Raw genomic sequence first — 12,821 nt, 5'->3', positions numbered from 1 at the left:
AGTCATAAAGTAAGTTACAAAACATGGATCATAAAAAACGTAAAAAACAAAAGCAGAACAGACTTTTTTCCTAAGTAAACTGATTAGAATCATATTCCTCTGATAAATAATATAAAATATAATAATATGAAGGAAAAGGTCAAATAAAGGGTTGTGGAAAAAAGAAACTCCAGTAGAAACAGTAGAAGTTCAGGCTTTTCACTGTCTGTAAATTAAAATGAGAAAATCAATGAAAAATAAGTTAAAAACATAGGATAAAAAAACGTCTACAAATTCCACCATGTACTCAGGAGTACAGAGTCCTCTTTCCAAGACTATAAAACTATATTTGGAAAAATGATGACTGTACATACGGGTTCCAACATGTCCAGCGAGACATACAGAGTATTAGAGTTATAGAGTAGCTTAAGGTATTTCTCAAACTCAAGTTCTACATTGACTGGCACTGGCATCATTTCCAGTTGCAGGTGTAAATGTGTCCTGATTGGAGGGAGGTTATGATTCTGTGGGTTCTTGGGCTTTGGTTTTTTAAGGTGAATCCTCTTAAAAATAAATAGTTGCACTTTCACTAACAATGAAAGAAGAATTCCTTTGCAGAGGTGCAAACCCCTTGAGGAAAAACGTCTTTTATATTGGACCTCACACAAAAGTTGAACTCTTAAATTAATGTGGAAATTGAATGGCAGTGTTGCTTCCTTCAAAATCCGAATCCTTAATCTGATTTTGGCAAGGAAACAAGGATGCTCTTTGTAAACGCTCACCTCCCTATCAGTTAAGAATCAAGTTAAAAATTCATTGGTGGCCACAGAGTCACCCATGTCATCAGGGCTTCAGATAAAAAGGCTGGGAGCCTGACACCATCCCAGAGTTAGTGACAGCTGGTGACCCACTGTGTATGTGCCATTTGGCTAATCACCTTCCTTAATGGCAATGCAGCAGATATTTGTATGAATTGGTTGTGTGTCATTAAGAGATATTATCACACTGATGGAATATAATGAAGGGGAATGTTTGACGCAGTTGGAACTAAAATCTGGTAGCAAATTTCAAAATAAGAGTATCAGGAAACTGTAGAGCAGATAAATTATCTTACAAATTGGAAACAGTAAAAGTTCTTTCTGTTGTTTCTAAAACTTGTTGATCTTTTACCCTTGAATTCTACTGAAAGGTGAGAAAAAGATTAGACGATTTCAGACTCTGGGTTTGTTCTTACCTCCTGAGAATCACCGGACAATGGCAGAGCTGTCTTCTTAACAAGACAGATACAGCTAAGCTGATACCCAACCTGAGGTGTCAAGCGGAGAGTCCGACACACTATATGGCCTAATCATGGACCTGTGAAAAGGAAACCGATGACGAGCTGGATCAAGTAACCCTCTAGTAACGACACACCGCTAAGCCAGGCGCGAAGCAGCAACAAGAAGGTGGCGGCGGAGGCGCGAAGGCTTTGCTCAGGTTACACAGAAAAACTGAGTCACTGACAGGAAGCACGGCCTTTCGTGCAGGATCATCGCCAAGACCCGGAGCAGGGAGAGTGCACTAAGTGACAGCTACTTCATTGCATTGTTGAGTGGCTAAACATGAATTATGCAGGCGGTCAGCGCACAAAGAAGGAGCCATCGATCCTTCAGGGGAGATGCATGATATTGTTTGGATGGAGACACTTTCTTTTCAGATGCTGTGACACCTTAGCTGGCACAGCAGCACATGGCAACGCAATGAGAGCGAGGTGATTAGTTCTCAGGTGAAAAGATACGCACCCAGTGAAAAGAGCAGAGGAACTCAAGATGTCAACTAATTGACGGAGCCAAATCAATCCATCTAATTGAAGGCGAAGAAATGGGAACGGGTAAACCACGGTTAATCCCTTTACATTTAGAGAAAGCCTTTCCACGGAACTCCAGGATACTCCTCTGCTAAATTAATTTCCAGTTCTTTTAGTTTTCAGGCCAGACTCCAAACCACTTCTGACCATAGCCCACATTACTTAAACCAATTAAAAATCTAATTTAAATAAAAACTTAAGAGAGACTGGGTTAAAACCCTAAATTACTCAGTTTCTTATTGGTCTAATCTTTAATGATATTAAATAGGAATTCTGCAAATCAATATATTTCTTTTCTGTTAATATAATTGTTATATTTTGTCAGGCAAATAACTACTCAGTAGTTTTCAGAGTAAAAAAATAGAATTTTACTACTTTTTTTCATTTATATCAGTAGTAAAATTTAAAAATAGATATTTTTAATAAAATAATGTGTTTTAGTTGGGAATTTTAATTGATTTTGAATCAAATCCGACAAAACAAATAAATAAACTCATAATAATTAAATAAATAAAAATAAAAATAAAAATTTGTTGAAACCGAATTTGTGTTTTAGATCTGATACGGAATATAACAATGATGAATTGAGAATCACACAAATAATTAATTAGATTGTAGATTTTCCAAAAATCCCATTTGCTAAAGGGTGAATTATTATAATCTGTTCTCATTTTAGGCTTTTGCTATAATAATTTATTTTGCAACATTTCTAACCAAATATGAATCAAACAACATTTTTTTAACCTTAAGGAGAAACTGAAAAGTGATTTTACTTTTTATGTACATCTCCTAATCATCAACATTAAACATAAAAAACAACAGGATACGTTTCGAAATGGCAGGTCTGACAACACAGGAATTTTAAAGTTCAAATCCTAACAGCTCCTCAGTATTTGCCAGGAAAAAAAAAAAAACGATTGCACAAAAAGAAGTTCCCAACGTTTTTTACTGTAAATCTGAGAATTTGTTCTTTCCCTGCTCATCACCTGCTGCCTCTGGCATGATTACATCCAACTGTTCCCAGCATTCCCAGCATTTTGTAATTGTCTGTGCAGTCACCACATCCGCCTCGTCTCAGTCAGCCATTACAAGATATCTGGAAGGCAGTTTGTGCATTCTCCCAAGCAGCTCCCCTAAAAAAAAAGCGGCCCAACACAAACGGCTGGCTGGCTGGCTGGTTGGAGGTGGACGGCTCGCTTTGCATTGGGGGTTGGTGAGCAAACTCTGAGTCAGGGAGCGGTAACATGGGAGAGAACCTGTCCAGCAACAATGTAAGCCACCTTTAAAAGGAAAGATAGTAATTTTCACTTTCCGTGCAGCGAGACAGCCGTCCCCTCTGGCTCTTTAAATCACAGAGTGGCGTCAGCACACAGAAACGCACCCGCTGCCACGCTCCCGAGCGTGAGCGGTCCAAAAAAACAAAGACATAAAAGAAAATGTTCACACAGAAAAACAGAAAGGTTTGTAGAAAATGGAGTGACAATCACTGGAAACAGTTTAAGAAATGTATTCTCGTGTTTGGTGAAATGATATTTACAAAACTATTTTAGACAAAAGATTATCTTAATTAACAAACAAGCGCCAAATTCTGTGACACGTCTTCTGTGTGAAGACTAGACGAGACGGAAACCAGCCCTCCATTATTAGAGTTGAGTGTTGTCATTAATGCTGTCTGAATCAAACACAACACATGCTATTTACACCAAATACCTCAGCCTGGCTACAAGGAAATCTGTGATTGTGTGTGTGCAAAGCTGCCAAAATGCGTCTTCTTTTTTAGCTCGTTTTAATAATTTTTGATTACTCAACAAAGTAACACAAATGGAAAAAGGCAAGAAATATTTTTCAAAATGAACATAGAGCAAAAAAAAGAACTAGAAAATGTTTTTCAAATTTTTATTTTGTCGTTTTTGACATTCAACATTTGGAGGAAAATATGTGAACAGCCATTCTTTCAGTCCTACTGTTTTAAAAGTTATGGCTAACCAAAAAAAAAAAAGTTGTTAAATTACAAGAAGCTCTAAAGGAAATTATTCGTTACATTTATCTCTTTGGATTAACATAAAAACTAAGCGTGCATCATCTAGTGACATTTTCTGTATGACGTTGTGAGTTTTTGACATTGTTGGAGGAACTGGAAAACCAGTTTAGCCACCTTTTAAATATAGAATCCTTCAGGAACTATGGCTGACTTAATGTCTGCCATGGACTCTGATCCCATATCATCACGCTCTCCACCTCCGTGCTCGGAAGCTGAAGAAAAACAGCATTTTTCCTGGTTATTTCTCTCAACACGTTGCATTTGCATGGTATTTTTTTTAATTTACATTTAAAGGAATATCCATAAAATTATGTCTTCCAACTTTATGAGTTAAAGTTTTAACTTTTGCTGCTTTTATGAAGCTTCTTTGCCTGGCGATAACTTGAATTTAACTGGAAGTTAATGTAAATTTAATGTCATAAAATGTAAAAACACCCACATTAATGGAAAATTTAAAGGCCTAAATATTTATTTTCCATTAAGCATCTTTAGTTTACTTTTATTAACAAGAGGAAACTGACATTTTTTGTTTGCTTTAGCTTGCAAATCAACACTAATGACCCTACTCCATCTCTGCATTTGAATCTAAAAAAAAACTTTTTTTTTTCCAATGAGTCTTTGGAATTTGAGTAAAACAAGCAGTCAAACTTTTTTTTTTATTATTTTAATTCTAAAAAATCTATATATCATTGTCAAACACCAAGTCTAGGAAAAGTTTGGAAGTTTCAAAATTTAATTAACTAATCAGTCAGGTGACAAAAAAAATCTTTACTGGGAACGGAGAGGAGTGACAACATATAGACTTTTTTTCCTTCTAATTTGTCTAAGTCTTGAACTTCTGTTGCTTTATTGTTCAAGAGTGAAAGTCGTCATTAACACAAAAAGATCATAATGAACCAATTAAGTTCAAAGTCTTTGTCAAACTTTCCAAACTATTGTTACTTATAAATTTGTAAGATTAAAAACCAAACTGTCTCCACAACTATCCACCCTTTTCTCCTGTGGATTTGGAACCAAACCCTTGTGGGGCCGGATCCGACTTTGATGCTGCCATTGTCATGAGACCAGTACAGCTCATAAATGACCGTGGAAACTTTCATTTCAGCCGAGAAAACCGCTTGAAACTGGAACAGCCTGGGATTCCTCTAAACCCGTCGGAAGACGGCTTTACGGTTTCAACAAGTGAATGTCTGAGAGGGCGGGCGACATGTTTTAGCCCTCCACTTTAAAAGGCCCATGTTTTATTGCTAAAAAACAAGAATGCTTTTGTCGGAGCGCTTTATGCATGTGCCAGCGATGCTAAAGTGAAAACAAAAGCCTGGAATCTCAAAGCAGACAGTGCTAGAAGTGATTGACAGCTGATGCTCTGCCCCTCTTGTTGTGCAAAAAATGTAAATGCATCCATATGCATCTCCCTCCGACTCTAATTAAAACTTTAAACACTAAATAATAAATCATCATGGTGGGAAACTACCAGCTGTTGGAGCAGATACGATGGTGGAGGAACATGTTTCAGTTTCTCAGCACATCCAAACGGTTTTTCTTGAATCTTTCGTTTTTTTTCAGAGCAGTTTGGTGATCCAACTTATGACTTTACGTTACCCTAACTTGTCTTGACAGGTTGTGATGTTTTTACAAACATTCAATGACAGTGACAGGGGGGGCTTTCTGTTTGCTGCCACTAGAGATCAAGGCACTTGAAGAAGAGTTTCAACATGTCTTGTTGTTAATATCAAGATGTTTTGCTGAACTATGATGACTCTTCAAAGAATAAAACAAAAATTAGATTAAAATGTACGATTTTTTACAGTTCTGCTATCCTCAAAACACTCCTGAACGTCTTAACGCTTGACTCAATTCACTTTTCCCCCACTGTCTGGCTTGTGGCAGACTAAAGTTTTCCAGGAAAGAATCAGCCACTTATTCATCCTTTCTGTTTTGTTTTTTTCTTTTGCTCTCCGAAGGGAATTTCTACCTGAGTCAGGCGAGAAAAAGCACCTAACCTGAAGCCGTTTGCTCCTCCTCATCCCGGACTGAGGAGCCGGGCTCGCCCCGTGGCTCATCCTGGGGCGATGGAATTACATGTGGAGTTACGTACCAAATAAACAGACAACTAACTCCTTCCAAAAATACGATCCACATAACAGGAATCCAACATATTTTTTTCCCTTTACTGTTTAACAAGTGATTGCTAAATCAACAATGAGCCATTAATCATATCAAGTTACAGCAGGTTTGATTTGGTTAATAAAGAAGCTAAGTTGCTTTGAGACCTTTCATGAAAGGGAAAATCATGGAAGAGTTGTCTGAAAGCGTGAGATTCCTCACACATCTCAGGTAGATCATAAGGAGTGTGCAGGTCGTGAAATACTTTAGAGGAGATATCAGGCAGAGCTGAACTAACCATTGACCTGTAAGCACTAAAAAAGAGTGATTCTCTCAGTTTTATCAATCAAAAGATAAATTTTATGAGTTGAACTCCATAGTGTATGACTAAATGACGCGTGATGACGGTATACTCTGCACAGAACAAAAATATAGACTGACTGGAGACCGTTTTCCTACTGATAGGTTTATGTTTTTAATCACGGACCTCTGGCTCCATCTACAGAAGTAATTAGGCATAACATGCAGACCTTTTTTTGTGGTGAAATGTGTTATTTGTTTAGCTGATGTAATTAAAGGTGTGTTACCTGGTATATCCTGAAGGGAATGTATCTGAAGCCGCCCTCCTCTGTAGGATACTCCATCAGCTTCCTGTTCATGGCCCAGAACTGGTCAAACTTATCTGGAGCAACAAACAAACAAACGGTGATGCTATAAGCGCTTTGATTTTAAGTGGTACAACTACACCACCTGTTGACATACATTTGAAACCGTTTATAAGCATATACTTATCAGTTAAGGAAGGGAGATTTAAAAGAAAAAAAAAATCACATAAAGCTATACATAATTGCTTAAATCTGCAGTATTGGCTTTTATAAAATATTAGCATTTAAAATAAACTTTAAATCAAGTATGACCCAAATCAACCATGAATACTGCTAATGTGTCCAAACTTTAAAAAATAGCAATATAAAAAAAAATACTAAAAGTGAGCATCAGTATAAAAAAAACAAGAAACACAGATTTCTAGTTTTATTGTTTTATTTTCTGAATTTTTTTAATCCTTTGAATATTTTACATGTCAAAGTGAAGACAAGTGATGTCATTAAATGTTATATTTCTAGGGAAAGACGGCTGCAGAGAACACTTGCATGAAGACCTGTGATAATATGAAAAGATTAAACCCTGATTGGCTTTCGAGATTCAGTTTGTGAAGGTCAGACTAAAGACTGAAGTGACCCAGAGAAGTGGATGTAAATATAATGCAAATGGAGCTGCTGCCTCCAGCTGCTGACACGAGTCTGAGCTTCAACCAGAAGACCCTTCTCCAACTTTCACTGACGAGAGACCAGGACAACAGATTTTCAGTAAGATGTCTAAAAAAACCAACTGAGCATGATGAGAGATTACAGATGTATACAAGTTTTGTTAGGATGTTTCAACTGCTCAGTTATGCAATGAAATAATATTAATCAAACAATTACATATTTCTTCAACTTCTGCAGTCAGTTTACACTATTCAGTTGGATCCAGATTTGGCAGAAATAATTCAAATATATTTGACAGTAGTGAGATTAGAATGGATTTGCCTTCACATGGGAGATTTTGTGACTTTTGACAATCAAGACAGACTATTGACTTACAGTTTTTAATCTTTAGGAATACAATAACAGAGTTATTAATACATAAACAAAATGAACATTTTTTTCCAAAGTTTCGCTTTTCGACTGTTTTATTGTTCTGGTGGAGTACAGAAAGTATAAATAATAGGATAATATATAATATATATTCTATTTCTTCTTTCTCAAAAGTCCTAACATAAAAAAGTGGGTACAACATGTGCAAAGTTCAGATTTTTCCGTTTTTTCGTTTTCTTCCTTGGATGAAAGTTTGAGGCCTTTCTGTTTCAAGACTGTTTTGGATGTGAAAGTTTTCGTTCAGATGAAGTTTCATCTCTCACTTTCATATGCAAAGCCTCTCTTTTCAAAACGCTTTTCAACTGATTTTACAGACTCCTTAACCTTATTTATCTCTGTTATCTTTTCTAATTGCTGTTTTTTCCTGTTTTTTTTTATTTTTTTTAAATGTGAAGTTTTTCTAAAACACTAGAGGTTTCAGAGGAAATTGGAAAACAGAAGCAGTTGGAATTTGGTTGGTTTAAGTCCGACTTCAACTATTTTTTTTAATTGTAAAATTGTTCCCAGTGGTCTTTTAATTATAATGATGTAGTCTTTAGCAAACGTCAAAAACCCTGTGTCGTTTTATTTTTAAAGATATATTTTCTGCAGGGCAGCAGAAGCTCATAAAATTTACCTCTGAGTTGTGGGTGGGACTGTTGTCACAGAAGCTAGCTTCACTCATTTACCATCAGACCTTTGTTTACCTTCTCTCCCACTGGCTTATAAGGTAACAATAGCAGTTTTGAACCAGATGTCAGCTCAGACCAGGAAAATGAAGACGTTAATGGATCCATTTGTCTATAAGTAGATGCATCAGAACGTGCAGACTTTGGCCCGCCCGTGGCAGTTGCTGCATCACAAAACCAGAACTTTTTCCAACCATGATTTTTCATCTGCTCCTGATTCAACACGATTTGAATGAAGAAATACTCAGAAATGGAGATTTTATGATAAATTATTGTATGCCCTCCATTTTAAAAACACAGTTTTCTTTTGAGGGAGTCCTTAAAGCTTTGGGCTTTTTCTGCAAATAAGTCACCACAAAAACAGTCAGCAGTTTAGGCAGTTACAGAAAAATATCACATCTTTTTACATTTTCTTCGAAAAAAATGGGTTTTTGAGATTTATCTGAGGCTTCTGAAGGTTTAACACTAAATGACCAAAAAACTTTGTTGTTTAAAAAAAAAACTGTTTCTACATTTTATAAATTAAAGATCAATTATCTACTGAAAACTGTGCTTTTGATGGTTTTGACATGTTCCTGTACCCTTTTTTAATGTATAAAGAAAGTTAAGCTTAACATTTGGTTTCTGAGTCTTTCTTTATTCAAATTGTGGTGAATCAGGATCAGACAAAAATGCAGTTGAAAAAAGATTTTACCCTTTTTAAGTACAAGACGACTAGATCCATGCATGTCTTAGTTTTTCTTGGCTGAGCTAGTATCTGGCTCAGAATTGTGCAGCTGGATAGCTCCAATGTTCCTCGCCATTTTTGCTGCATCACCAATGTTAGATTGGGGGTGTGAGGGGCTGTAAGGGGGCAAGCTAACTCCGAGGAAAATTTCTGTTGAACAACAGCCATTCTGCAGAAACTATGTTCTGGAAAACGACAGAATTTTTGATTTTGGCTAAAATCATAACTACACTTTTACAATAAATCAAACTGAAGTGGGACTTCAAAGAATATTTCCTAGCATTAAGAATATAATTAATATCTCTATATGAGAATACAAACAGATGCAGAATGAAGGAGCTTGAATCTTATCTCTATAGTCCAAACCAATTGGGTTGTTCTTTAAATGTATTTAGGTAAAAATAAATAAAAATATAAATAACAACTAAATAGTTTCTTGTGCAAGGTATGACATGTTCATGTACAAAAGCAATATGTTCAAATGCATGTTGATCTGTCAGATAGATTTTGATTTATTTTGGGTTTTGATAAATAAAGATTTTGAAAAATGTGAAACCACTTGTGCAGCATTCCTGCACAGTTGTATTTTTTGATTAACACAACCAAATTTAACCCACAGAAAGCTTGTTTTTTTTTTGTTTGAGCTTTTCAAAGATGATCACATGTTTATAAGAACCCCCAAACACAGGAATGCCTTCCATCTGCCCATGAGCCAACTCCCACATCACAAACTTCAAGCTCATTTGAAGACCTCCCCAGAATCACCTACACTAAACACCACAATCATAGAGAACAGGAAAAGGAAATGAACCTTTGTGGACAGATGGGAAACTAAGAGCTCACACAGTGGGGGGTTTAGTTGGACAAAGAAGTTCAAAGACGGCGAGTGTCCGAATAATAATAAGGATTCTACTAAAACGTATGGATTTATTTAAAACGACAGATAAAAATGTGTTCCATGAGTAAAAATATGAGCATGCTCATATGGACATGTGTGGACCTGAGTGTGGGTGGATGAGTTGCAGAGAGACAACATGTGGTGATCGGAGTGTTAATTAGTGAATGTGTGACTGTGTATGACTTCCGACAGCTGCCTGTGGTCTCTACGTGAAGATGTGAGCACATGTGCGCATGTCTCACCGTTCTGCAAGCCCATCCACAGCTGTTTGTGGTCTTTCTTCTGCATGTCATTAACCACTTGACTCTTGTGCTTCAGGGCGTCGGCCTCCTTGATGCTGGACATGAAGTGTGCCTCCACCACCGAGTTGGACGGGCAGTGAAGGAGGTCTACATCTGGAAAATTCTGGCAGTCACAGCCAAATGCTTTTATTTTCAAAAAGAGGGACTATCATAATTGCCCATTTAAGTAATTAAACATAAAAAAATAGGATAATAAAAATAAATCGTTTGTTTTAAAATATTTTCTATCCAGGCAACAGTCAATTAAATCTTCTTGTTTGCAAAAACTTCGTAAAAACCAATAAACAAAGTATTGTTCATTGGTTTCAAAGATATTTTAAAGTGAGTTAAACCATACATTTAAATAACAAATACTGAATATTGACTCAGGAAACTAGTAATAGAATTTTGGATAACATTCAAACAACGTGAACCTTAAACAAAAACTGCTTAAAAGTCCCTGCAAATAATGTATGTTAAAGAAGAAAATTGAACATTTTTTTCATCTACTCCTAATTCACTACATTTTGAATAAAAAAATACTCAAAACTGCAATGTTAATATAATTTTTTCTCTATATGTCCTCCATCATGAGAAAAATGCTAAAAGAACATCTTAAAAACACCAAAAACAACATTTTCATTGGAGTGGGTCTTTAAACTGGATCTTACCTTAAAGTGCACAGTGATGCTCCAAGGTAAGACCGTGTTTGAAGCATGGAAGTCAAACAGAACTCCAATTGGGTAGTGCCTTGAATCAAGGAAATGAAAGCAAAACATAGAATCACCATAGAAAACTAGGCATCAGAGTGAATCCCCGCATACAATAGACAGCTAAGGTTTAAAACTAGATTTTTATTTCTTACATTCCAATTTTGAAAACACAGACATATCTCAGCTGCTTAAAACCAAGATGGTTAATTTGTTTTTGCTTAAACTGAGTACATAACATGGAACAAACATCAACGATTTTATATAACACACTACATTATTGTCCAAATGACAATTCTGTCAACTTGGTGGCATAGGAGTAGAGTGTCTACCCCATGACTGGAATGTCATAGTTTTGAATCTACAGCTGAAATTATACCAAAGACTCTAAAAATGGGACCCAATGCCTCCCCGTTTGACACTCAGTATTAAGGGTTGGATTGTGGGGTTAACCTACCACATAGGTTCTGTGCACAGCTCTAACTCAGGGTTCCTACAAGCTTCTTAGAATTCAATTCCAGACTTTTTAAGACCTTTTTAAAGCCATAAATGTCTAAAATTAAGACCAGTATCTCACCCCATTTCCTATTTTATGAATTATTTAGGATTTTATTCAATTATTACCAGTTTATGATCAAAACTGTAGCATTTTAACTTGTTTATGGTTTGTGCCATGATGCTTTAGCATGTTTCTTTTATTAAACCAGTGGTCGTCATTCAGCGTATTGGTTTTGCTGCTGTTTATTTTCATTATTTGATCAACATAATCAAGGTTAAAAAAATGACATTTTCGGCAAGAAATTTGAAACGTAGAAGTTTCAAACAGCACAGTTTTAAAAAAAATCAATATTCAAATTCAAATTCATTTCAATTCAAATTCATAAATATTATGTTAAGACTTTTTAAGACCCCCACAGGAACCCTCCTGACTACAGATCACCACTCCCCCAAGGACAAATTCTGCACACCCAAGTGTGTAACAACTGATGGGACTTAATCATATGAAATGTTCTCCCATTTTTAAGGCCAACTCACGGTCTACTATTCACTCATTGCCAGAGTACATTTGACACCAAAGTATGCTAGTTTTTTTATAGTCCTTTCACAAGAATTAGAGTAAAAATGTGCTTACAATGATTGCACAGTCAGCATAACACTGACACAAAAAGCTGCTGTATGATATTAAAAAAAAAGGCAGATTTCACTTTTTTTTTTTTAATTTACCATTATTGTTACAACAGTGACACCATGTGGAAAGAAAGTTTTGAATAAAGTTTGTCCCATAAAAGTTTGATTTGTGAATTTCAAGATAAAACTGACAAATCTGTCAACAACGCAGGGAAAAAAAATCCTCTGAAGGTGAAGATTAAAAAAAATGTAGAGAATTAGAATCAGAAACTGGAAAAATACAAATGAAATGAAAAGTGCATCGATTAACTAGGAACGCACATGAATTGATGTAATTTCTAGTAACAAGTCTAAAGGAAGTAGTTACTTTTACAGTTGTTTCTCACCATTTTAGAGGTGTTCCTTCGTGCTCAAACCATATCTCCTCCACATCCTCTGTCCTCATCACTTTAAGGAAGTGTTTTTTCACCTTGTCTGTAACCAGAGGCAGGTAGCTCACCCTGGGCAACAGCAGCTAACAAAAAGGACAAAAAGAAAAATAATTTAAAGTATTCTAAGCATTCTAATGTGAACAAACGTGTTTGTGGATTTGAGAGTAGTTGCTTCTGTTCAGTTTGTATGCATTAATAGCACAAATAAGGAAAAAATAGGGAGAAATGGATGCAAAAACATTCATAATTTTCTTTAAGTGTAATTTTCTGGAAAAGACTTGATATTACTCTTCACATACATGTGAAAAT

The 12,821-nt window shown here is 35.9% G+C and overlaps 1 protein-coding gene across 2 annotated transcripts in view; it reads right to left on the bottom strand.

The window, feature by feature from the left end:
• atg5 (ATG5 autophagy related 5 homolog (S. cerevisiae)) overlaps window positions 1-12,821 on the bottom strand; it is a 32,760-nt gene that overhangs the window by 18,978 nt on the left and 961 nt on the right. For both annotated transcript variants that reach the window (XM_024258284.2, XM_024258286.2), the window contains exons 3-6: window positions 12,468-12,595; window positions 10,915-10,993; window positions 10,205-10,367; window positions 6,560-6,654 (exon numbers count right to left, since the gene is read on the bottom strand). In XM_024258284.2, the coding sequence (XP_024114052.1) occupies window positions 6,560-6,654; window positions 10,205-10,367; window positions 10,915-10,993; window positions 12,468-12,595 (465 nt within the window). The remainder of the gene's footprint in view (window positions 1-6,559; window positions 6,655-10,204; window positions 10,368-10,914; window positions 10,994-12,467; window positions 12,596-12,821) is intronic.

The sequence above is a fragment of the Oryzias melastigma genome, linkage group LG16, assembly GCF_002922805.2.
Source record: "Oryzias melastigma strain HK-1 linkage group LG16, ASM292280v2, whole genome shotgun sequence".
In the NCBI taxonomy this organism is placed as follows: Eukaryota; Metazoa; Chordata; class Actinopteri; order Beloniformes; family Adrianichthyidae; genus Oryzias; species Oryzias melastigma.
Note: the sequence above shows the minus strand (reverse complement) of the source record. Positions and strands in the feature narration are given on the sequence as shown.